The sequence below is a fragment of the Camelina sativa genome, chromosome 7, assembly GCF_000633955.1.
Source record: "Camelina sativa cultivar DH55 chromosome 7, Cs, whole genome shotgun sequence".
Taxonomy (NCBI): domain Eukaryota; kingdom Viridiplantae; phylum Streptophyta; class Magnoliopsida; order Brassicales; family Brassicaceae; genus Camelina; species Camelina sativa.
In genome coordinates this window covers 3,661,825-3,685,668 of record NC_025691.1, presented here as the reverse complement: position 1 = coordinate 3,685,668, position 23,844 = coordinate 3,661,825, and the positions used below count along the sequence as shown (strand labels likewise).

Here is a 23,844-nt window from a genome sequence, read left to right as displayed (position 1 = left end):
GGAAGATTTTATTTTTGACGTCAAAATTTCATAAAAATAAATAAACATTCATTTTTTACTGGTTAAGAAATAAAGGAGTCAAGAATTTCTTCTTACTAGCTATTTCTTTGCTTCTTGTTATAATTTGTTTTGTTTGGCTTTTAAGTGGTTTGATTTAATAAACTACTAGCATTAAGCCCGTACTGTGTAGAAGACAAAACTTTGATCAAATATAAACCAACTAATTCTGTTCTTTACCACTTAAAAGTGGATCTTTAGCACCACATAGTGTATATTAACAAAATGAAAAAAAAAAAAAAAAAAAAAAAGATGTANCCTACAATGGATTAGATTCATGGATAAACTCACAAATATTATTATAAATAACATTGAATTCTCGAATATTACTTGTGTACTCCACGTAACTTAGAAAGAAGTAAACCAACGGATTATAATAGTTGAAATGACGATGGTTTACAACAAAGGATAATATTAATGTAAACAATGCATAGAAATGTCAAGATTTCTGTTTAACTTTACATTGCCGCAACAAACACGTAACTCATGTCCGAATTCTTTTCTCCTTATTTTTCCTGTGGCCAATAAACTTGACAATAACACAAAGAAAGAAACACAGTCTTACAGAACTGTAAAATACATATTGAATCATTGATAAATATTGAGAACATGTTTTTTTTTTGAAATATTAGAATCCTAAGTCTTTTCATTTCTGGGTTTTATTGCAAGTAAAGTCTTTACAAAGAGCTTTGGCGACTAAAGACTCTTAAGCAAAAATTACAGGTTTATCTCGTCAATCATATGAGTTATTTTTTATTTTTTTCTACCTTGTCAAAATTTGAGGAGAAAAAGAAAATTCCAATCAAAACTTTTAGAAGGCAAAATGTGGATGTGAGATTTGCAAAAGACAATACAAATAATGTAAAAACAATAAAGATCGGAATGGTAATAGCGTTTAAGAAATAAAAGTTCCATACTATATGGCATTTATATAAAAAATATTTGTAGACTAGGAATTTCGGTTTAGAATGTTTGTTAGAAGTTAACAAAAGGCATATCAAATTAATTAATCGCATATATTATGTATGGTTATAATATAGTATCACCGCCCATAGATAAAACCAGTAGATGTCAAGACTTGTTCAAATATCATTTCTTCAGATCTTCCATTTCATGAAATTTGAACATAATATACAGAAATGAACTTTTCCTCTGTTTATGTTTAACTTCTTCGATATATTTAAAAAATATGTAGGTTACATGCATGTAAACTTGTCAAAGGAAACAACCACTAATTCATAATGACTGGCTTGAAGGAAGTGAGATTCATTGATTTCAGCCACGGCTTCTCCAATACTACCGCCACGTAGTTTTTGCACTGGCCGTCGTCCTCAATATTAGCCGCCACTAGTAGCCGGTAATTTACACGAGAGACTACCTGTGACTCACCGCGAACAACTTTCATGAACTTCAGTCCCGATTTGGTTTGTTTGTCGTACATAGAGACTGCGACTTCGCCAATATGTAAGATGTGAGGATCCTTAACGTGTTTAATGGGAGTCCAGCTGACGAGCGCCACCACCACAATTACGTGAAGAGGGAGGAGGACGAGAGAGAGGATAAGAAGGAAGATTATCTTGTTCATATTGTTGTGTAATTAAGAAACTGTTAGAGCTTGTTTTTGCTAAATAGCTGTGAGAGGCTGAGGGCTTTTGAGGGGCTTTTATAGTTGTGTGACTTCCAGATTTATTTATTGAATTATCTCTAATATACTTGGCATAATACGTAAGTGAGACAAGTTAATTATTAGTTGAAACATCGAATAACATTTATGGAAATGTATTCAAAGATATATAATTAAATACATTTAGGAGAAAGATATTAATCACATTTCTGAAATTGAAAACTTATTAGTTGGTGAGAAACGAATATTTTCATTTTATCTGATAAAATCATAAAATATTACACAGTATAAACTATAAATACAAACTTCAAATGCAAATTTACGAAAGAAATCAAACTCCTCTAAAACTAAAAGTACCGTATATGAATAACAAATAGTTTCTATCACAATTTAAAAAAATAGAAACCATATTAGTTGGTGACAAACAAATAATTTCATTTTTTTGGAAAATATTCTACAAATTACATAATACAAACTTCAAAGTTCAAAACTTCAAACGCACTTCGTAATACCATATTCTTCTACTGTCGTCTGCCATTTACGTACGGTACAATTAATTAACGAGTGAGTTTTGTTAAATGTATAAAATCATTATATTAATAAAAGAATGTTGTTGATTCCACGTCAATTATATTCATATTATATTACGAAGAACAAACCAACTAATTTTACGAGTTAAGAAAACCAATCAAAACATAATTTAGCTTGTAGTTGGCACAGCTAGCATACTGTTTTTGTATCGGATAAGAAAAGTATAATTCTGTCTTTTATTCGTTAATTCTTCATCAGTTTATCGATCGAGTAGCTAGTTTGTTGCAAACTTGCGATGATAACAAAACCTTTAATAAAACTTTTAAGACGTGAAACTAATTTTTTAATCACTTAAGGAAGAAAATAGTAAGATACACCAACTCTGTATGCTAAAAAAAGGAAAGAAACATAACAATATTGTCTCCCATCTCCTTTATTATTTAAAGCTTCATAATCCTTCATGTGTTCCTCACACAACAACAAAAATCCAATCTTTTAATATATAAATTCGAGTCCTTTAAATATATATATATATGGGTGTCTTATATAATATGAGAAGGTTTTTCTCAACTTTTGTTCAGAAGATAATACTCGACGTGTTATATATCCGACACATGTACTCATTTGTTGTATGGATCTATTAACAAAACTCATTAGTAGTTTGAACCTAATTAATTACAGGCCATAAAACCAAAAAAAACTTGGTTTGGTTTTTTATAAAGTTTAGTTTTCAAATCAACCTATTACCACACAAACACCTTCTCTTTCAGACTATAGTGAAAACTAAAACACTTACTTTCATAAGTTCTTTCCTTCTTAATCGGCTACCTCAATTCCAAGATAAAATGGTTACAGGCAAGTTGTACAGCATAATAATTTTATAATGTAGGATAATAGAAAATAATTTACGAAAATCACATGTTAGAAATAAGCTATGAGAATATAAAATATTTTTAAATTACTTAATTACAAATTTATTTGATATTAATTTTTATTTTGATGCAAAGACAATAAAGAATGTGATTTCATAATATACATTTCTCTTTACATTATCTATTTTGCTTCACATAATATTTTTAAAAAGATAACTAATCCTTTGATGATTAAATAATTTAAAAATATAGATTATAAGATTGTTAATATATATATATATATATATATATATATATATATATTATGAAAGATGGCCAACTCTCTCCATCTGAGTGACACATCAGCAGTGGAGAGAGTGACATCTATGTATGCTCATTAAAATCAAAGAAACCTATTTATGTATTTTTTTTTATATCACAAAAACAGTTTCAATATTTACATAAAAAATTTAGAGAGGTTTATAACATGTTCCAAGAAAGTAGATGCATCACCAAAAGACAAAAAAGACATCGGGATTGAATCAAAGAGCCACTTCTTCTTCTCGGCGTAAACCATGAATCTATGGATATATGGTTTAGGAGTTACAATTTTGTCAATAGTTTGAATAGTTGCAGCAGTGATAGAGATATTTGTTAATATTGTAGAGAAATTCATGAAAGTTTGTCCCTGAAAAAAATATTTTTTTTGAAGAAGATTGAAAAAAATATCAAATGGAAGATAATTGAATAAAATTGTAAAATATTGGTTTAGCAAAATACAGAGACAAAGAGGAAAGGGTTTTCATATTCTAATATTTAGAAGTTGTCAAATAGAAAATTAAACAAAATTCTTATATTAAAAAAAATTCTAAAGTTATATTCAAGAAATTAAAGAGCTAACATGAAAGGAAGATGTTTATCATAATTATATCTATTAAAGAGTTAACCAAGCTGCAATTTTGATAAATTAAAATGTTAGTATTTCATAGTATATAACTGAGAAGCTAAAAAACTCTTTGTTACAAAATATTCATCCTTAGATCAAGCTTTCATTTGGAATATTTTTTAAGAAATTTTAGACAAGAATTGTAGAATGTTTAAGCTCTCAAAACAAAGTTGTCCATGCATGTATCTAATAATTCAATTGCAAAATGAAAAAACCTATTTAAAGTATTAATAAAAATCACAGTCAAAATCATATTTTTCAAGATTTATACAATTAAAAAATAGATAAACTCTACACAAAAAACCAAATTAGTAGCAAAATTGTTTAAAAAACAGTAAGCTATAAGCCCGTGCATAGCGCGGGTATTCATCTAGTGTCTAAGAAATTAATGAAGGCTATAATTATGTATGTGACTCTTATTATGGTGTTCTTCACGTTTGCAATACTCAAGACCAATGCACAAGAAATAATAATAAGTTATGACGCTCTCGGTCAAGATCATGCATGGGGATGTAGTCCAAAGTATCCTAATTTACCAGCTTGTCAGAAACAAAGGGTCAATCCCTAGTTTCAAACAATGGAGTTTGATCCGAACTGTGTTTATATTTTTATGGTGTTAATGTGATGAGTGATCATTAATATTTATATGTATGTGTCATATATACATTAATATAAAATAAAAAGTATCACCAAGTACAAACACGTTTATGCTGGACGAAAAAGAAACTCTCATATTTCTAATTTTTCTTCAGTTAGTCGCATCAATTGAATCGCTTACTCTATATAAAAAGCAATTTTCAACAAGGTTTAGCAGCTCTAGTTTCTTGGTATCACACGACCTTACAGGCTTACACGACACTGAACTGACGAGAAACCAAAAACACTAGTCATTTATATGGATCCATAAACTAATAAAGTATATAAATTAACTTAAGATCAAACTAATCCTCCCTTTGCGTACTTCACAGTCCATTCTCGTGCAACTTTCACGTAAGCATTCCGGTCTTTCCCGTACAGTCTCGCGGCATGATTGCGAACCAAAAACGGTTCAACCGGGTTCGATAAAATCGAACATATAGAAAGCAGTACCACTTTGATGGTCAACGCTGATGACCACCCTGATCTCAATATATCAACAAAGATTTCTCCTCTTTGGCTTATATTAGGATGAAACATCTGGACGCAGTAAAAAAAAAAACACACGAAATTTTAAACCGGAAACCAAACATTACCTAACTATAGCCACTATTACTTAAACCGGTTATCTCATTTTTGGCTACCTTGGTCTTGAATGTGATTTTGGGTGGTTCAAAAGGATATTTTGTTGGGATGTGAACGGAGAGGGCGAACACTCCTTTTTCATAAGGGCACCCCGTCGGGCCGTTGATGGTAGCTTCCCACCGGAAAACATTTTCTGGCGAAGGTAACCAAGAGCTTACGTGGACCTTTAGGATGTGATCTTCTTCTTGAAATTCGTTCCACAATCTTTTCTCCGATAATTTTGAGACGGTGGCCGGAGATATTTTACCGGAGTTCCTGGTGGTGAAGAATCTACCAAACTTTAAGCCTCGGAAACAAATCATTTTCTTATCTTCTGTGTTTGAGAGATTAAACTTAGAGAGAAATGGATCAGAGAGAGACTATATATGTTTTGCTAGATTATAGTAATATTCATCTCTTCGTTACTTGAGCTGATATTTATATTTTTCTTGAGTATTTCTTTTATTTACTTATACGACAGAAATTTACAAATGAATAATATAGTGCTAAGTCGAATCATGTATTTACAACAACTTTAAAGAGTTTAAGAAAACAATGATGTATACGTTGAATGTTATTATTATTTTACATATGCATGGTGAAATCTAGCTAGCTAGAAGAAAATTCAGGAAGTTTTTGTTTTTGACGTCAAAATTTCACAAAAACCAATAAACATTCATTTTGATTGGTTATGAATAAAGGAATCAAGACTTTCTGCTTAATATATTTTGTTTTCTTTTCTTTTAGTTGGTGACGTTTTGATAATGCATTGCGGAATTATTAAGTTCAAAAAAAGCATGTGCGAATTATCAAGACATCAACACGTTTTTATCTTTAAGTAAACACAAAAACAGAAACCTTGAACTGACACTTTACTATTAAAATCTGATTAACCAATATGATTACAATCTACGTATATAGTGATCTTAAAGAGAGAGAGAGAGAGAGAGAGAGAGAGAGAGAGAGAGAGAGAGGGAAACAAGTATAAATAAAGCTGTGTGTATATGTATAATTTTATGGCCTAGCTTTCATCCTTTGGAAGTAATTTGGTTATAGGGGTCTAAAAATGAAATGCTATTTGTAGTATTCCGAGACCACTTATTGCTATCATTTAGACAAATTTAGCTACAGCCAAAAGATCAAAATCATAGAGATAGATAGTTTTATCGCACTAATAGTCGACGAGAGCCGGCTATTTTTTCTAGGTTTCGTATTTTATAAAGATATCAATAATTGAATTCATACATTCATACTTAGGTTGGAGCAAATAATCAAAGATGTACGCGTTAACTTTAAATAATTATGACGTGATTCAGTTGACGGTGGTCTATTATTTTACCAAAATTCCACTAATTAAATGTAACAAAATTAATTTGCAATCGAAGATAATTACTTGGAGCAGGTAACAAGCTGTATTGGTGAAACTTTCTAATTTTTATTTAAAACAAATAATGTAATATATGACACATGTACATATATATAGAAATTAATGATATCACTTTTCCTTCACATATAAACACCATAAATTTAAAGTAAACATTTGGGTATAAACAGTAAACGATACTGTTTTATAATAAACAGAACTTGAAAAAGTATAACTCCGCATATTTGAAACTAAGGATTGACCTTTTCTTTCTGACAAGCTGGTAAATTAGGATACTTTGGACTACATCCCCATGCATGATCTTGAGCGAGAGCGTCATAGCTTATTATCACTTCTTGTGCATTGGTCTTGAGTGTTGCAAATGTGAAGAACACCATAATAAGAGCCACATATATAATTATAGCCTTCATTAATTTCTTAGACATACCCATATCTTTTTTTTCTTTTTTTTTGTTGATAGAATGATTGGATTCTTTTTGTCTTCTTGTTTTTAGTGTGAGGAACATGAAAGGATTATTGAAGCTTTAAATAATCAAGGAGATGGGAGACAATATTGTTAGTTTTTTTTTTTTTTTGAAAAAGACAATATTGTTAGTTTCTTTGTTTTTTTAGCATATACAGATTTGGTGTATCCTTCTGAAACAATCATATATTGTTATTTTACTGGTTTTCTCGGTATACATAACATAATACGCAGAGGAGATCGAGGAAACCAACTAATTTTATAAGGTAAGAAAACCAATTAAACATATTTTGGCTGTAATTGGAAAATGGCAAAGTAACATTCAGAAAAACAGAAGTATAACTCTGCCTTTTTTTTTCGTTAAAGTGTTTCAGTTTTGTTCAACTTTTCATCGAATAGTTTGTTGCAAACTTGCGATGATAGCAAGATCTTTAACTAAAAGTTTTGATATCTCTTAAGACGTGAAACTAATTTTTAATTACGTACGTAGTAAAATAACAATATCAATATTTTAGAAGGATACACATACACCAAATCTGTATGCTAAAAAAAGAAAGAAACATAACAATATTGTTTCCCATCTCTTTTATTATTTAAAGGATAGGTAATATCATTAATTTGTATGTACATGTGTCTAATTACATTATTTGTTACATTACATTATATGCTTTAGATAAAAAGTATGCAGTTTCACCAAGTTATACAACTTGTGTGTTTTATTTATAAACGACAAGAAATTATTATCTATTTTAATTTTCAACATACAGGAAAGCAGAAAAGAGTCAGAAACAAATTTAAAAATAAATCAAATTAGAAATGTTGCTCTAGTTTAATACGTGAATTTTCCTATTAAAAAAAAATCCTAATCCTACTATATTAATTGGGGAGTACAAATATGAAACTAACCTTCAAATGTGTAAAAAATTACGTTCGCTTGCCATTAGAAAATTTTAATTAATTAATTATTAATAAGCAGCAAAAAATTGTTAACTGATCAAATTAACTTAAATCTACAAAATAAATAAAATCTATTCAAATTTAAACTAATTTGTAATTGAAAAGAAAAAATATTATTTAAAAAATTAACAGCTAAGATTTTAAAAATCTAATCGAATAAAATCTATATCAGTTCTGTTTAACAGCTTAAATTTTAAAAATTAATAAATAACATAATAACAAAATAAATTATTAAAAAATTTCACCAAAAAAAAAGTTCAGCCTGCGGTTTTCCGCAGGTTGGTAGCTAGTTCTCTATTTAAAATGATTAACATTTAGAAAGTTAGAAGCATTTACGCGTTATGTTGTAGTAACTAATTTAGACGTAATTCAGTTTTTAGTTACAGTAATTTGGTTTTTATAGCTCGGTTAAAAGGAACAAAATTGAAACGCTACAACAAACCCTAAAGCCTAAGTATATATTGTGCTAGAAGTAACCTATCTAAAGCTATATCATGTTTCAAAACCAATATGTACTATAAGGAAAAGAGTACAAGCAAAACTGTTCCAACTGAGCTTCTCATGGTTGTGATCAGTGATGATCCATCTGAGACGTGCCCATCAAGTCATCTTCAAAGAGGGCTTGGTTGTGATCAGTGATGAGCTTCTCATGGTTGTGATCTTCCATTTTCTCTGCTACAGGGCGGTTTATCCTCCACTACTTCCATCCCTTTGTTAATCTATTCAAAATCAAAGCCTGAGCTTAGAAATCAAGATTATACTGTAGACGATATTGCCTAAAGCTATATGCAAATTACAAACGTTAAAATGTGATGTCAATGTTATATACCGCTTTTTCCTCTGCATTGAGCTTCTCTTGGGTAACTGTGTTGAGTAGAGGAGACTGGGGATACAGAACTCCTTGCAGCTTCTCTGATCCGATTGTAACAGTAACAAAATAACCACTATCAAATATTCCATCCAACACTCCAGTCACAGGAACTGCACAAGAAGATGAGACACATAAATATTCAACTTTCTAAGCAGCATGAGAACATAACAATATATGGCAGAGAAGGTAACGTGTTTTGCAAAAGAAAAAAAAAACAGATAAAGAGAGAAACTATATAATGAGAATTGGCTGCTTTCAAGGTGATGTTCAAACTACACCAATGACGATAAAGTTGCAGCAATGATTCAGCTAATAGCCTAAGACCTATATCGGTTGGTTTCCCTGAGCAAGGAGTACATCTAGGGGTTTGACTCTATAAAGTAACATGTCTGAAACTCATGTGTTCAACCCTGTGTAATAACAAAAAATAGAGAATAAGAGCTCTGCTCACCGGCCACCATCAAGTCACTGGCTTTCTCCATATGAGTCGTTTGCTCAGCCCAAAGAGACAGATCTTCCACTTCGGAATCAGAATAGTATTCCTCATCTTCATTTTCCTCCGATTCTTGCATTAGAACATCAGCTTCAGTGTTCTCCTTGGGAAGCCATTGTTGCAGCGGCAAAGCATCAATAATAATCTAATTTATGTTGATCATAAAGATACACTTATCAGGAAGAATGGTCAATGAAGGTCTAGAATTTAGACAATGAAAGCCAGATCTTAACATAGTGTTGATATTGTATACCTCTATTTTCTTCTGTTTAATGGCCTTGTCCCACTGAATGCGTTTTGTTTTAAAAAGCTCTTGAGGGTTGGCTTTATCAGTCAAAGTGTTGGGGAAAATATCATAGCTCTGTCTCTGTAGGTCTTGAGTAACTCTGTTCTCTGTAGACTCATACAAAACTCCTTCCAGGTTCCATGATCCCATTGTGAAAGTAACAAGATAACCACTCTCATTTTTTCCATACACAAATCCGGTCACTGAAAAAAAAAGAGAAGAAAGGCTCATTTTTCGTAAGTCAAATCTTTGAAGAAATGGATGATCTCGTAATTATGAAGTAGCAAGTAAGTCAAATGTGCATACATAGAGGAAACAGGCCACGAGCTTTGAAGAAGTAGATGATCTCGTAGTTGTGAAGTAGCGAGTAGTAGAGTCTGCGCATATGTAGGATAAAGATGGGGTTTCGTTGTGATTTGGGGAAGTTAAACGTATCAAATACATCCTTCCATCTCTGTTCTCTAACTATCTGCAAAACACACAAACAAAGTTTAATCTTTCTGTAGATTACATGAAGATTTCTAGACTTCTAAATCACATGACCATGAAGATTGTTTACATGTTTGTTACCTGTTCGATTCCACCACGTGAAGTAACCTCGCAAAAAACCTTATGCAAGTCCATATCCTCAAATCTTACCTTCGGAATCCTAAAATCATGTATAAATAAAAATTCAGCAATGGACATTGGGGACTGATGATGGCAATAAAAGTGTTGTAACTATATATATCTTTATATCAAAAAGAATCTTACCAAAATTTTGTACCCATTTGAGAGTGTAAGTTTGACAATGTAGACATGAAGAGATCCTTGTCAGCCACGACTTGCTCGTAAGTTGCAAGAGGAGATGGGTAAACCCGGAGCATATTACCCCTCATTGATACTGAGCATGGATCAAGATTGGAGCTTGATACAACTCCCAGAACCGTCTTTTACTTCCTACACACGCCAAGAGAAATCAAGAGATTAAGAGAAGAGGGTAATTAAGCACTTAATTGTAGCTGTTCAAAAACCACAAAATCTTACTTCTGCGTTTAGAGGCAAAACGTCGAACATGTCATGTTCATAAAATAACCATTCCCAAGAACACAATTTTGACAATTTTAACAATATCAAAAAACAGAGTTTTAAAATCTAAGAAGAGAGACAGTAACCGACGTTTGGATTCTTCTTTAAGAACAAGAACTGATCAAAAACAACAGATTCAATCGATGTAACAAAAGTACTCTTTACAAGATTCATAGCAAGATACATCTCTCTCTCTCTGTCTCTCTCTTGAACACAAACCAAGAACCGAGAACGAGAAGATGAAAGATCCCATTTTTCGGAAACAATAAGAGAAGCCCAGAACCGAAACAGAGAGTGGCGTCACCTTCCCTTACTAACACAGTTGGCGACTTTAGTCTTCGACTCTCTCGCTCGAGCGAGTGTTTGAAAAAAATCGAAGCTTTAATGGAAGAGCAATGAAGATAATGCGTAATTAATTAATAATCTACAGACTCTGGTTTATTAAACTGGGCCGTACTTCTATAGTTAACAGTCAAAGCCCATTAATATGACACTGAATCTCATACCTCGTTTTTTTTGGGTGAAAATTGAAATTCATAAGTCAAAAAATACATATTTTCATTTCAATTAAATTTATAAGCAAGCGATAAACCCACTTTTTCTTTCTACACACACGTTCATAAACCACTTTTTCAATTTGAGTGTTTTCACTATAATGTTTTTTGAAATTAAAAAATAGCATCCTTAAAGTCAAATATTTATATAGGGTTTCGCCTTTTTATATTGAAAAACTGTGAGCTTCAGTCACGGTAAAGCCGATTTTAGTTGAAAGTAGGTGTACGTTTTTTTCTTTAGTTTGTGTAATATATATATCATCGCGGAACAATTTTTAAAAGTTTTAACTTTGAAGTTTTTGAATCAAATTAGATAATATGTTATATATGTGAATAATACACCCATATTTGATATCTGGCACAAGCGTATAATTTGTGTTGTGGTAGTACAGCTAGTAGATATCTAATTTATGAAGAATTATAATTCATTATTTTCTTTACCAAAATATATATTTATAGTTACCCAAATACTATATCTTTTAATAAATAATATAAGTGAAACACTAAGAATAAATCCATCGGATATACTCTATATATAGAGGATCAGAAGAATAAAAATAATAAAAAAATGAGAAAATGTAGAGAGATGAAAAAGAAGTGTCTTTGCCCATAACTATTAAGACACCAAATCTACAACTGTCTTTATTTTATTGGTTAGATAAATTAAAAAATAGTTAAATAATTAAATTAAATTAAAATATTATTAATTAATTCTTTTGACATCCAAATGGATGTATAACCATGGGATTGCCCTAAGACATCTTCGTGTACCATATTGTCAAACTTCGTGTACTATATCATAATTGTCTTTCTCTTAAGCTTTCACCTAATTTTCTTTCGAAGTCTTTATTGTTTTAAAGCTTGTTTTAAGAACTCAAAGGTTGAATGAAAGAACACTTTTCTTTATGGCTTAAGAAAATTATCTCAAAACTTTAGCTCTTTCAATCTCTCTCTCTTAAAACCTCAAAGTTATGTCACATCCTGACATCTCCTTTTATACTAAAACCTTTCTCCTAATCCTACTAGGAAACTACTAATGTTAGATAACTCCTAACATCCTTGATTCTTATCTCTTAACCATAGTTCGGAGAGATAAGGATTATCCTTTTCTTCAAGTTGATTTCACGCTTAAACCAACATTCTCCCTTCTAAGCTTGAAGTCTTGTTGGTTCATGTCTTCCACTCCGATGAGGTTCCTCATTTCCTTGTACTTAGTTCTTCCCAAAGCCTTTGTTAAAATGTCAGCTTTTTGCTCTTCCCCATGTACATGTTCAACTTCGACTTGGCCGTTCTCAACACACTCTCGAATGAAATGAAACCTTGTGTGAATATGCTTGCTCCGACCATGGAATACCGGGTTCCTAGTAAGAGCGATTGCGGACTGGTTGTCTATTCGAATCACAACCCTTTCACACGGTAACTCGTTGATCTCACTGAGGAGTTCTTGGAGCCAAATGGCATGTCTCGCTGCCTCGGTAGCAGCCATGAACTCTGTTTCACATGACGACAACGCCACTGTGTCTTGTTTTTGAGAACACCATGTGATCAAACTACCATCGAGATAGAACACATGTCCTGTTATGCTTCTGCCATCATCCGGGTCTACATTGTGGCTGCTGTCACTGTACCCAACAAGCTTCATACCTAGTGAGGAGGACCTCTTGAAAAACAAGCCAAGTGTAGTAGTACCTCTAAGATACCTTAGGCAATGTTTCATGGACACTCTGTGTGACTCCTTAGGATGTTGCATATAATGACTTAGAACCCCTACACAATATGATAGGTCAGGCCGTGTATGTAACAGGTATCGAAGAGACCCTATGATCCTTCTGTAACTCGTTCCATCAATATCTTTTTCTTTTAACGCCTTTGATAGCTTTAGGCCTTCCTCCATTGGTGTGTGCGTCGGGTTACAGTCTTTCATTCCAGCTTCCTCCAGGATCTTCAACGCATACCTCTCTTGACTCAAAGTTATTCCTTCCTGAGTTTGACACACTTCTATTCCAAGATAGTATGTTAACTTTCCCAAATCATTCATCTCGAATTTTGATGCCATCTCCCTCTTGAAGCTCTCTATGATCTTTAAACTTGTTCCTGAGACAAATATATCATCAACATAAACTGCAACGAGAATAACTTCATCATTAACCTTCTTTCGGTAAACCGATGGCTCCTTTGAACACCTTTTGAACTGCAATTCTTTAAGAACTTGGTTGAGTTTCTCGTTCCACGCTCTCGGTGCCTGTCGCAGACCGTACAAAGCCTTGTGGAGCTTGTAGACCTTGTCCTCACTCCCTTCTAACACAAAACCCTCTGGTTGTGATACGTAGACTGTTTCTTTTAACACACCATTGAGAAACGCTGTTTTGACATCAAGATGGTGTATTTCCCATCCCCTAGACGCAGCAAGACTAATAAGGAGACAGATAGTTTTGATTCGTGCAACTGGAGCAAATACATCCTCAAAATCTATTCCATACTTCTGCACATATCCCTTGGCCACAAGTCTAGCCTTGTATTTGTTTATGGTGCCATCCGAATTTCTTTTGAGCTTAAAAACCCATTTTAGACCTATAGGCTTAGTTCCATGTGGAAGTTCAACCAGATCCCAAGTTTGATTCTTGGTGATTGAGTGTATCTCTTCTTTGCAGGCTTGTAACCAGTTTTTCGATTCCTTTGCTTCATTGAAGTTCATCGGCTCGTTGTCCAAACACATTAGCAATTTCTCTGCTTCTTCTTCAGCGAGTAACACGTAATCGTTTAGATATTTCGGCTTTGTGATCATTCGACCAGACCTCCTTAGTATAGGTTGTCCTTCACCAGTTTCCTCTTCCTCATCTTCCACTTTGCCTCCGTTGTCACTATCATCCGATTCAGACTCTGCAACTTCTTGTTTTTCGATAGCATCATGCTCTGGACACTTTGAGGCATAGTGTCCAAACTTATCGCATTGAAAGCACTCAATCTCGGAAAGGTCTCTTGGTCCATTAAATCTTCCACGACCTCTTCCCCTGAACCGACCTCTGCGACCTCTACCTTGATACCCTCCATAGTATCCTCCATTGAATTCACGATTTGCAGGTGGTGCCACTTGAGTCTCCGAGTTTGCATACATTAATTTGCTTTGATCCTCTTGTGCCTCTTCTTCCTCGGTGATACGCTCTTCATATGTTTTTAGCCGACCCACAATGTCCTCGAAACTTGTCTTGTTGAGATCCAATACTTGCTCAAGCGATGCAACAATGTGGATATACTTCTTACGAGGAAGAGTTTTAAGAAATTTCTTAACAAGTTTGGGTTCCTCGATGTCTTCTCCTAGAGCAGCTGACTTCGATGAGATTTCAGATAACTTCCCAACGAAGTCATCAATGGATTCTGCATCCTTCATTTTAAGTCGGTCAAACTCTGCCATTAAGGTTTGTAACCTAGCTTCTTTGACTCGATCTGCTCCGACATGCCTCATCTTGATAGCTTCCCAAACCTTCTTTGCATTATCGAGTTCACCGACTTGAAGAATAAGGGCTTCGGGAATGGATTGAAATAGTAAAGCCATAGCCATATCGTTGAGATCAGCATCATCGTCTTCCGCTTCTATAACATCCCAAACCTTGTTTACTTTAAGGAGAATTTTCATCCGCATAGCCCAAACAGTGTAGTTGCTTGCAGTTAACATTGGACACTTGATCGAAGATGGTCCACCTCCATCTTTCTGTTTGCTTGAAGTAGCTTCGACGTCTTCATTCTTTGCCATCGTTTAAACCTCTGCTCTGATACCAAATATTGTTTTAAAGCTTGTTTTAAGAACTCAAAGATTGAATCAAAGAACACCTTTCTTTATCGCTTAAGAAAATTATCTCAAAACTTAAGCTCTCTCAATCTCTCTCTCTTAAAACCTCAAAGTTATGTCACATCCTGACATCTCTTTTTATACTAAAACCTTTCTCATAATCCCACTAAGAAACTATTAATATTAGATAACTCCTAACATCCTTGATCCTTATCCCTTAACCATAATTCGGAAAGATAAGGATTATCTTTTTCTTCAAGTTGACTTCACGCTTAAGCCAACAATCTTGGTTTTTCGCCCACGAAGACTAAGATTCTAATGTTTTTGCACAGGTATGTTTGTTTGAAAATTATCGATCACATATACATTACTCTAATGCTTTTATAAAGTGATTTTCTTAACCCAAAAAGTATTACCAATTTGGATATTTGGTATGACCAAACCACGAAACATGTACGTATGTAAACCACGTCTTTAACATAAAGAAAAAAAAGAGTGTGTATTACTTAGTTTCAAAATTAAATCCTACACATCGTTTTTTTACTTGATGTCATCATTAAAACTTAAAAAAAAAAACTGAATAATTTGTATATATAATTTTTTTTTTCTTCTGGAAAACTAGTTACACTTACACATGTAAACCGAATTAAATATCTTCAGAGTTAATTAGAAAAGAATCCAGTACGGTATAGGTCTAGTCTACCAACTCATTTAAGTTTTCTGATAGATTTGTTTGGATTAGAATAGTTCAGCTTTTTGTTCGTTTGTTTTAAAAGACATATTTATTAGTTCAGCTTATCTAGATTCAATATAAACCTCGTAAGATTGAAATATATAATTCACTTTTACGAGTACAAGTGAATAATCATGTCTTAAAATACTAAAAAGAAATGAAGGGAAACCATCCATATTTGTCAAGATGAGAGAATATGATGGGTGAGTTAACAGTTGTTAAGTATGTAATATGAGTGGCTATAATAAATTATTGAGAAATTAGCATCGTTAATCCATATAAAATATGTAGTTGAAATAATTGGCCAAAAAGGTCATACTTATTCGGATCAAAGCATGAGTGAGTAGCAAGCAGTTGGAACAATTACACTGAGATTCCAAAACCGTAATCTTCTCATGGGCTGTGAAAATGAAAGCTAACAAAAATAAATACTACAAAATAAGGTAGGCCAACGACATCACCCAACCTCTCCAGCCAGTAAATTTATTGCAATATAAATAGATACAAAATTTAATTACAAACCAACTATATATAATACAATAATAACTTGAAGGTAATTAATATGAAATTTTGAGTCTTTTCATATTCCATATACTGTAGTTTACGAAATGTTTATATTGTTTGTTTGTCATACACGATTTCGTAGATAAAGGTATAGGATGGATTGTATTCTATTTTAGAAACAATTACAGGGCTCCCATAAATAGTCTATCAAATTCAGACCCATGCAGAACTGAAGATGTTGCGGTGAATAATGATTATACACTAATTAAAATGTTTTAACACCTTCAATTCTAACGTGTTTTAACAATTCTAAGAATAGTATATTTTTTCTCTGGTAATTTTTAATTCCTGATTCTTTTAGTGAAATAAGAAACGTTAAACTCGGTAATTTTCTAAATTAAAATTAAATCCAGTTCGTTTTAGTTTCTTATAAGTTATATCAATGGAGTATTAATGTTTTGAATTAAAAGTAGCAATCTTATCTTCATTAGTTCCTTTTTCTTTTAAGTTGCCGCCCTTATCTTTTATGCATTTATGGTGATTGGTGGCATTATGTCCGTTGCTCAATCCTTTAAAAGTTTTTCCTAATTTCCAACTGTACATATATGTCAACTTCTCCCGTTACAAAACATTGATAATTGGCAAGAATAAACCAATACTAATAATTTAAAATAGATAAATTAGTACTAAACAACAAATTTATTTCAATGAAATTCTTTTAAATAGACATTGATCACGCCATTTGTTGCGGCGACCAAAGCTTTCATTTTCTTTTAGTTGCAAGTGGCTGTAATTTCTTTATGAGAAAACAAATATCAATATGATAAGTTTGAATTGTTACAAAATAAAAATTAAACACAGTACGAATATGTGTGAATGCAACCAACAAATCAACTTTTGATTTGGCGTCAAATATTCAAAGAGCAAAGTGCTGCACTTCAATTTCAATATGATGTTTAATTTCTTGAATTTGTTATCTTTGGTTTAATTTATATCCAAATAACTTCACAGACAGACCTGAGCTATAGGAGAAACCACTAAAATCAAAGATATAAAAAGTTTTTTTATTTAGAAATAAAAGACTTTTTTTGTTGGATATGTATAAGGGCTCAAATATAAAAAGATTTTGTAGTTAAATGTATACTCGTAATTGCCGGACCGGCAGATCCGACCTACAGGGGAAGCTACTGAAGCCAAAGATGTAAAAGGTTTTTCTATTTATAAATAAAAGTTTTTTTTTGGTTGAATATGTATAAGGGCTCAGATGTAAAAAGCTTTAAAATAAAGTTGTGATCTTCTATATAAAACCTAAAAAGACACATTTTTGAATTTTTGCGTAGTGCACTCATGATTGTCGGGCCGGCACTGTTCACACGCCACTGTAGGATTGAATATTCTTCACTGAGATAGAATGCTAGAAAGAGTATGTTATATATGCAAAGCTTACCATCATTGGAGTGAAATAGAGGAAAGAAGTAAATGAATTTGGAACTTGACGCAGTCTTTGTTTCCAAAGAAATAGTACAAAATTGTTGACTTTGGGGTCTTCTCTCTTTTTTCTTAAAATGTTGATGATTTAAGAGACACGAACTCGACAGGAGTGATTGGGAGATAATCACATGTGTTTTGATGTCATAAATCCAGAGAGAAAAGATGAAACGTCGAAGTTGGGCGGATTTGATTGATAATCCATTCCATAATATATATTGGGGTTTAATCAAAAATCATAATCATGTTTACTTCTTCATCTATATAGCTTCCCATTTGCTATGTTATATCAACATCTTACTCATGTTTGTCTTCCACTTTCCTCCACTCAACTAAAGATGCCTGTGTGTTACGACTTGCGTATATATCTCTTTGGTTCATTAATGTTACAATACGTAGAATCAAAGCGGTTGCCGTTACTTTATACTATTACCATCATGGGCATCATTTTGAGAATACGTTCTACTATATTAAATTTATTAATCTATATCTAACAGATTTTAAGTAAATTGTTATGAAAGTAACATGTTATGAAAGTAAATTGTAATCTATAGTATCATTTTTTGTTGTTTTAACCAATATTGTATTTAAATCACTTAACATACCTTCTTTTACCAACCACACTATACAAAATAGCTAGGTCGACATTATTGATCAAGGAGGATACGAGACCACTGCAGTAAGGTCGAGTATCCGTACGACTGTCCGTACCAATGTCCGTACGAGTCACTACTAATGGACTATGGTCCATGTAAGTGAATAAGAACAGAGGTCTTTATAATATCAAGACAGATTGGAGAAAGAAAAGGATCGAGAAGAGAGGGAGTTACAGGGTGTCTTAGAAAGAAGTCACATGTTATCTAGGTTGACGAGACCGACGAGTCAAACAAGGATCACAGGTCACTCTTATCATAGACGTTATGCAGAGCAAAGCCACTTTATGTCCCTGTCCTTTTTAATGTCTTTGTAACCGCTATATGCTGTAGTTGGTCAATATATGACATATAACATACATGGTAAACAATCTAATTAAGCATTCTATTCTTTGTGTTCATTCTCTTTTACTTTCTGTACTATTCTACTTTCACAATTCTTACATGGTATCAGAGCTAGGTTGTTGATTCTTAACAACCCAACTCTTCTATCTATTCTCTCTCTCTCGTTCGTGACTACTCTTATTCTCTTCTCGTTTCATACTTAAATCTCTCTGTTTTTCACTCATTCTGAAAATTTGCTCAACGATCCATACCATTTGAACATGGAAAACTCAAAACCTCTTGTGCTACCTACTGTTCTTAAGGGAGGAAACTACCTCCTGTGGTCAAGAACCACCAAAACTGCACTTTGTGGACGTGGACTCTGGAGTCACATCGAAGGAACCAGAGGACCAACGAAGGCCACCAAAGAAGATGGTAAAGAAACCATCAAAGAAGAAGAGGAGGCAGCTAAACTCGAAGAAGAAGTTAAATGGTTTCAAGAAGATCAGATTGTTCTCTCCATACTCCAAAACTCGCTTGAGGCTCCTATTCTCGAAGCTTACTCATATTGTGAGACTGCTAGTGAGTTATGGGAAACTCTCAAAAATGTTTTTGGCAACATCTCCAATCTCACTCGAGTCTTTGAAGTCAAGAAGGCTATCAATGATTTAACTCAAGAGGATATGGAGTTCAACAAACATTTCGGGAAGTTTAGGTCTTTGTGGGAAGAATTTGAAATGCTCAGACCAAACACCATGGATTCTGTGGTTCTTAACGAGAGAAGGGAACAGGACAAGGTCTTTGCTCTTCTTCTTACTCTGAATCCAACGTTTAACGATCTCATAAAGCATATCCTGAGGTCGGATAAACTGCCAAGTCTCGATGATGTCTGCTCCCAGATTCAGAAGGAACATGGTTCATTGGGTCTCTTTAGCGAGAAAGGAGAACTCTCGATGGCAAACAAAGGGGCTTATCGACCTGAGGAGAAAATATCAAAAGGGGGGTGTGAACACTGCAAGTGAAAGAATCACACCAAGGACAAGTGCTGGTTCCTGCATCCTCATCTCAAACCAAACATCACGAACAAGGAGCCAAGAGCTAATATAACACAAGTCAAGGCCGAGCAGAGTGTAGCAGGCACATCAAAGAATGGAGAGGAGATAGCTTCTGGAGACTATGTGAAGAAATCAGATCTGGAAGCTCTCTTCAAATCCATAGCCGCTAAGAAGGACTCTGGTAAAACCTTTTTCACTCATAGCTCAAGTAGGTCTCTAGTTGTTGATTCAGGTGCATCACACCATATGATTAGTAACTCGAGCTTACTTGATGATATTAAACCGGCTAGAGGAAATTTTATAATAGCAAATGGAGATAGAATCCCAGTTCAAGAAATTTGTAACTTAAAGCTCTTTGATAAAAATTCAAAGGCATTTTATATGTTTGAGTTTACATCTAACCTCCTCTCTGTTAAAAGGGCAACAAATGATCTAAATTGTTATGCTATATTTGGGCCTAATGATGTTCACTTTCAGGATATTGAGACTAGAAATCTACTTGGAGGAGGTGGTAGCAAAGATGATCTTTACATCCTTGATGATATCTCACCAAGTCTCTCTAAATCTTTCACTAGTTCTTTAGGTGTTTCTTTTAGTTCTATGTGGCATGCTAGATTATGACATCCTCATTCTCGTGCACTTGAATTGATGATGCCTAATGTATCTTTTGTTCACTCTAGTTGGAAAGCTTGTATTCTGGGTAAGCATTGTAAGACTGTTTTCCCTAAATCCACTACCATCTATGACAAATGCTTTGATCTAGTTCACTCGGATGTTTGGACATCACCATGCGTATCTAGGGACAACAACAAGTATTTTGTGACTTTTATTGATGAAAAATCCAAATATACTTGGATAACATTACTTCCTGCAAAAGATCGTGTGATTGATGCATTTATAAACTTTCAAACTTATGTGTCTAACCAATTTAATACGAAGATCAAAGTGTTTAGAACAGATAATAGAGGTGAATATACAAGCACTTGATTCAAAGAACACTTATCTAAACACGGCATCATGCACCAAACAAGCTGTCCATACACTCCTCAACAAAATGGAGTTGCAGAAAGGAAGAATAGACATCTAATGGAGGTTGCACGCTCAATGATGTTCCATACCAAGGTTCCTAAGCGTTACTGGGGAGATGCAGTGATGACCGCATGCTACCTGATCAATAGGATTCCAACAAAAATACTAGATGATGTATCACCATTGGAGGTATTGAACAAAGTGAAACCATCCATCGATCATTTAAAAGTTTTTGGTTGTGTTTGTTTTGTATTAGTACCAGGAGAATTTCGAAACAAGCTGGACGCTAAGAGCACCAAGTGCATGTTTCTTGGTTACTCAACAACACAGAAAAGATACAAATGCTTTGATCCTACCAACAACCGTATGTTGGTGTCCAGGGATGTCAAGTTTATTGAAAACCAAGGCTACTTTGATAAGGGAGATTGGAATGACTTGAAAAATTTGGCAACACCAACTGATCAATCCGCTAGTCTCAAGTTTCATCTTGATCACATTGGTTCTTCACCAGGCTCTGCATCATCGCCATTGATACAACAAGAGCCAGCTTCTGATAATCTGGAAGACCCCTCCTCTAATCACACAAGTGACAATCAAGAACTCCAGGCGGATCCACCAACTCCACCTGCAACAACGGTTCGTGAGTCCGAGGGGGAGACAACGACTCTACCTGCAGAAACAGAGGTACTTGAACCAACTCACCAACCATTGTGACGTAGTGTTCGTACGAGATCGCATCCATCTACATGGAGGGATCAACAATTTTATTATAACAGTCAAGCGGTAGCTCATTCGATTCAAGTTGTTTGCTCTCTTGCTCATCTACCTGCAGAACATCAAGTTTTCTTAGGGAAAATTGATGAACATGACATTCCAATAAGCTATGAAGAAGCCAAGGAAAATAAAGAGTGGCTTGATGCAGTAGATGATGAAGTAGGAGCTATGAAGAGGAACCACACGTGGGATGAAGCATACCTCCCACCAGGAAAGAAAACTGTAAGTTCGAAATGGGTATTCACCATCAAATATCTAAGTAACGGGGACATAGAACAATACAAAGCTCGATTGGTGGCCAGCGGCTTTACACAAACCTATGGAGAAGATTACAGAGACACATTTGCTCCGGTTTCTAAACTCCACACGGTAAGAGTTGTGCTTTCATTAGCTACTAACTTATCTTGGGAGTTATGGCAGATGGATGTGAAAAACGCATTCTTACAAGGGGAACTCAAAGAGGAAGTTTATATGAATCCAGCACCTGGTCTCGAAGATTCAATCACACCTGGGAAAGTGCTGCGATTGAGAAAAGCCATATATGGCCTTAAACAATCACAAAGAGCTTGGTATCACAAATTGAGCTCTACACTCACAAGTCATGGTTTCAAGAGATCACATGCTGATAATACTCTGTTTACTCTTCGAAGTGAGAAAGGTATAGTGGTTATTCTTATTTATGTTGATGACTTAATCATATTTGGAGACAACACTGAAGGTATTCAAGAAGTTAAAACTTTCCTCAATTCAGTTTTTGATATAAAAGATCTAGGGGAACTTAAGTATTTCCTTGGAATTGTGTCGCTCTCCGGAGGGACTGTTTCTATCTCAGAGGAAATACACACTTGACTTGTTATGTGAGACAGGAAAATTAGGAGCAAAACCAGTGGACACACCACTTCCGGATGGATATCAGGTTGAAAGAAAGGGGAGAGAACATAGCCTCTATATGAGAAACCCTCTCGCTATAGAAGACTGGTAGGCAAGCTCATATATTTAACGCTTACTCGACCTGACATTTGTTAAGCAGTGAATCAGGTCAGTCAATACATGAAAGCACCAACCACCTATCATTGGAGCCTAGTAGAAAGGATTCTTCACTATCTCAAAGGAAGTCCTGGCCAAGGTATCTGGATGGGGAAGAACTCAAATACTGACCTCGTGGGGTATTGTGATGCTGATTGGGGCGGTGATCGAACTGATCGAAGATCAACAACGGGTTACTGCACGTTTATTGGAGGTAATCTGGTTACTTGGAAAACAAAGAAACAGAAGGTTGTATCAATGTCAAGTGATGAGTCCGAATACAGAGCTATGAGGAATCTAACTACATAGCTCACCTGGCTTAAGGCGCTTCTCAAAGAACTAGGCATTGAGTCATCTACACCTATCCCAATGCACTGCGACAATGAAGCTGCAATCCACATCGCAACCAATTCAGTGTTCCATGAAAGAACCAAACACATCGAACTAGACTGTTACAAGGTCAGAGAGAAGATTGAAGAAGGAATAACTCTCCCCTGCCACACTCCAAGCAGAGATCAGCTAGCTGATATTTTCACTAAGGCCACGAGTTACAAGGTTTGCTCACACATCTATGGCAAACTTGGACTTGTGGACCTTACTCGTCCTTGATCTCAAATCCTCTCTCTGTAAAGATCACACTCTTTTTTCCTTGATATAGTTTTGTCCTACAAGGTTTTTTATCTCAAGGTTTTTAATGAGGTGATGTTTTACGGAGCTCCAAGTTCAGCCATGTTCATCGGCTAAACTTGAGGGGGAATATTGATCAAGGAGGATACAAGACCAATGCAGTAAAGTCGAGTGTCCGTACGACTGTGCGTACGAGTCACTACTAATGGACTACAGTCCATGTAAGTGAATAAGAACAGAGGCCTTTATGATATCAAGATAGATTGGAGAAAGAGAAGGATCGAGAAGAGAGGGAGTTACATGGTGTTTTAGAAAGAAGTCACATGTTATCTTGGTTAACGAGACCGACGAGTCAAACAAGGATCAGAGGTCACTCTTATCATAGACGTTCTGCAGAGCAAAGCCACTTTATGTCCTGTCCTTTTTAATGTCTCTGCAACGGCTATATGATGTAGTTGGTCTATATATGACATATAACATACATTGTAAACAATCTAAT

The 23,844-nt window shown here is 34.3% G+C and overlaps 5 protein-coding genes across 5 annotated transcripts; 1 reads left to right on the top strand and 4 right to left on the bottom strand.

Annotated features, from left to right (window-relative positions):
* On the bottom strand, positions 1,289 to 1,642 carry LOC109125389 (cysteine proteinase inhibitor 5-like). The gene has a single exon (XM_019226983.1). It carries the CDS (start codon positions 1,640 to 1,642, stop codon positions 1,289 to 1,291), a length of 354 nt encoding a protein of 117 aa, XP_019082528.1.
* LOC109125388 lies at positions 3,058 to 4,577 on the top strand. Its single transcript, XM_019226982.1, has 2 exons — positions 3,058 to 3,067; positions 4,345 to 4,577. Exons 1-2 carry the CDS (start codon positions 3,058 to 3,060, stop codon positions 4,575 to 4,577), a joined length of 243 nt encoding a protein of 80 aa, XP_019082527.1.
* On the bottom strand, positions 4,830 to 5,647 carry LOC104700176 (ubiquitin-conjugating enzyme E2 D2-like). The gene is made up of 2 exons (XM_010415644.2): positions 5,290 to 5,647; positions 4,830 to 5,185 (listed from the first exon to the last, which is right to left on the bottom strand). The coding sequence occupies exons 1-2, from the start codon at positions 5,590 to 5,592 to the stop codon at positions 4,946 to 4,948; spliced, it is 543 nt and encodes a 180-aa protein (XP_010413946.1). The 5' UTR covers positions 5,593 to 5,647; the 3' UTR covers positions 4,830 to 4,945.
* Positions 6,763 to 7,084, bottom strand: LOC109125566. Its single transcript, XM_019227424.1, has one exon. The coding sequence runs from the start codon at positions 7,082 to 7,084 to the stop codon at positions 6,884 to 6,886; it is 201 nt and encodes a 66-aa protein (XP_019082969.1). The 3' UTR covers positions 6,763 to 6,883.
* Positions 8,465 to 11,158, bottom strand: LOC104700175 (high mobility group B protein 15-like). Its single transcript, XM_010415642.2, has 8 exons — positions 10,750 to 11,158; positions 10,477 to 10,662; positions 10,294 to 10,372; positions 10,030 to 10,192; positions 9,691 to 9,926; positions 9,396 to 9,582; positions 8,903 to 9,054; positions 8,465 to 8,792 (listed from the first exon to the last, which is right to left on the bottom strand). The coding sequence occupies exons 2-8, from the start codon at positions 10,599 to 10,601 to the stop codon at positions 8,721 to 8,723; spliced, it is 1,014 nt and encodes a 337-aa protein (XP_010413944.1). The 5' UTR covers positions 10,602 to 10,662; positions 10,750 to 11,158; the 3' UTR covers positions 8,465 to 8,720.

Excerpts from the sequence above, each read along its gene's own strand:
- LOC109125389 (XM_019226983.1), bottom strand. The coding sequence starts at position 1,642 with ATGAACAAGATAATCTTCCTTCTTATCCTCTCTCTCGTCCTCCTCCCT.
- LOC104700176 (XM_010415644.2), bottom strand. The coding sequence starts at position 5,592 with ATGATTTGTTTCCGAGGCTTAAAGTTTGGTAGATTCTTCACCACCAGG. Across the intron at positions 5,186-5,289 it reads AAATCACATTCAAGACCAAG|ATGTTTCATCCTAATATAAG; the intron begins GTAGCCAAAAAT and ends TACTGCGTCCAG.
- LOC109125566 (XM_019227424.1), bottom strand. The coding sequence starts at position 7,084 with ATGGGTATGTCTAAGAAATTAATGAAGGCTATAATTATATATGTGGCT.
- LOC104700175 (XM_010415642.2), bottom strand. The coding sequence starts at position 10,601 with ATGAGGGGTAATATGCTCCGGGTTTACCCATCTCCTCTTGCAACTTAC. Across the intron at positions 10,193-10,293 it reads CACGTGGTGGAATCGAACAG|ATAGTTAGAGAACAGAGATG; the intron begins GTAACAAACATG and ends TGTGTTTTGCAG. Across the intron at positions 9,927-10,029 it reads TCGTGGCCTGTTTCCTCTAT|TGACCGGATTTGTGTATGGA; the intron begins GTATGCACATTT and ends TTTTTTTTTCAG.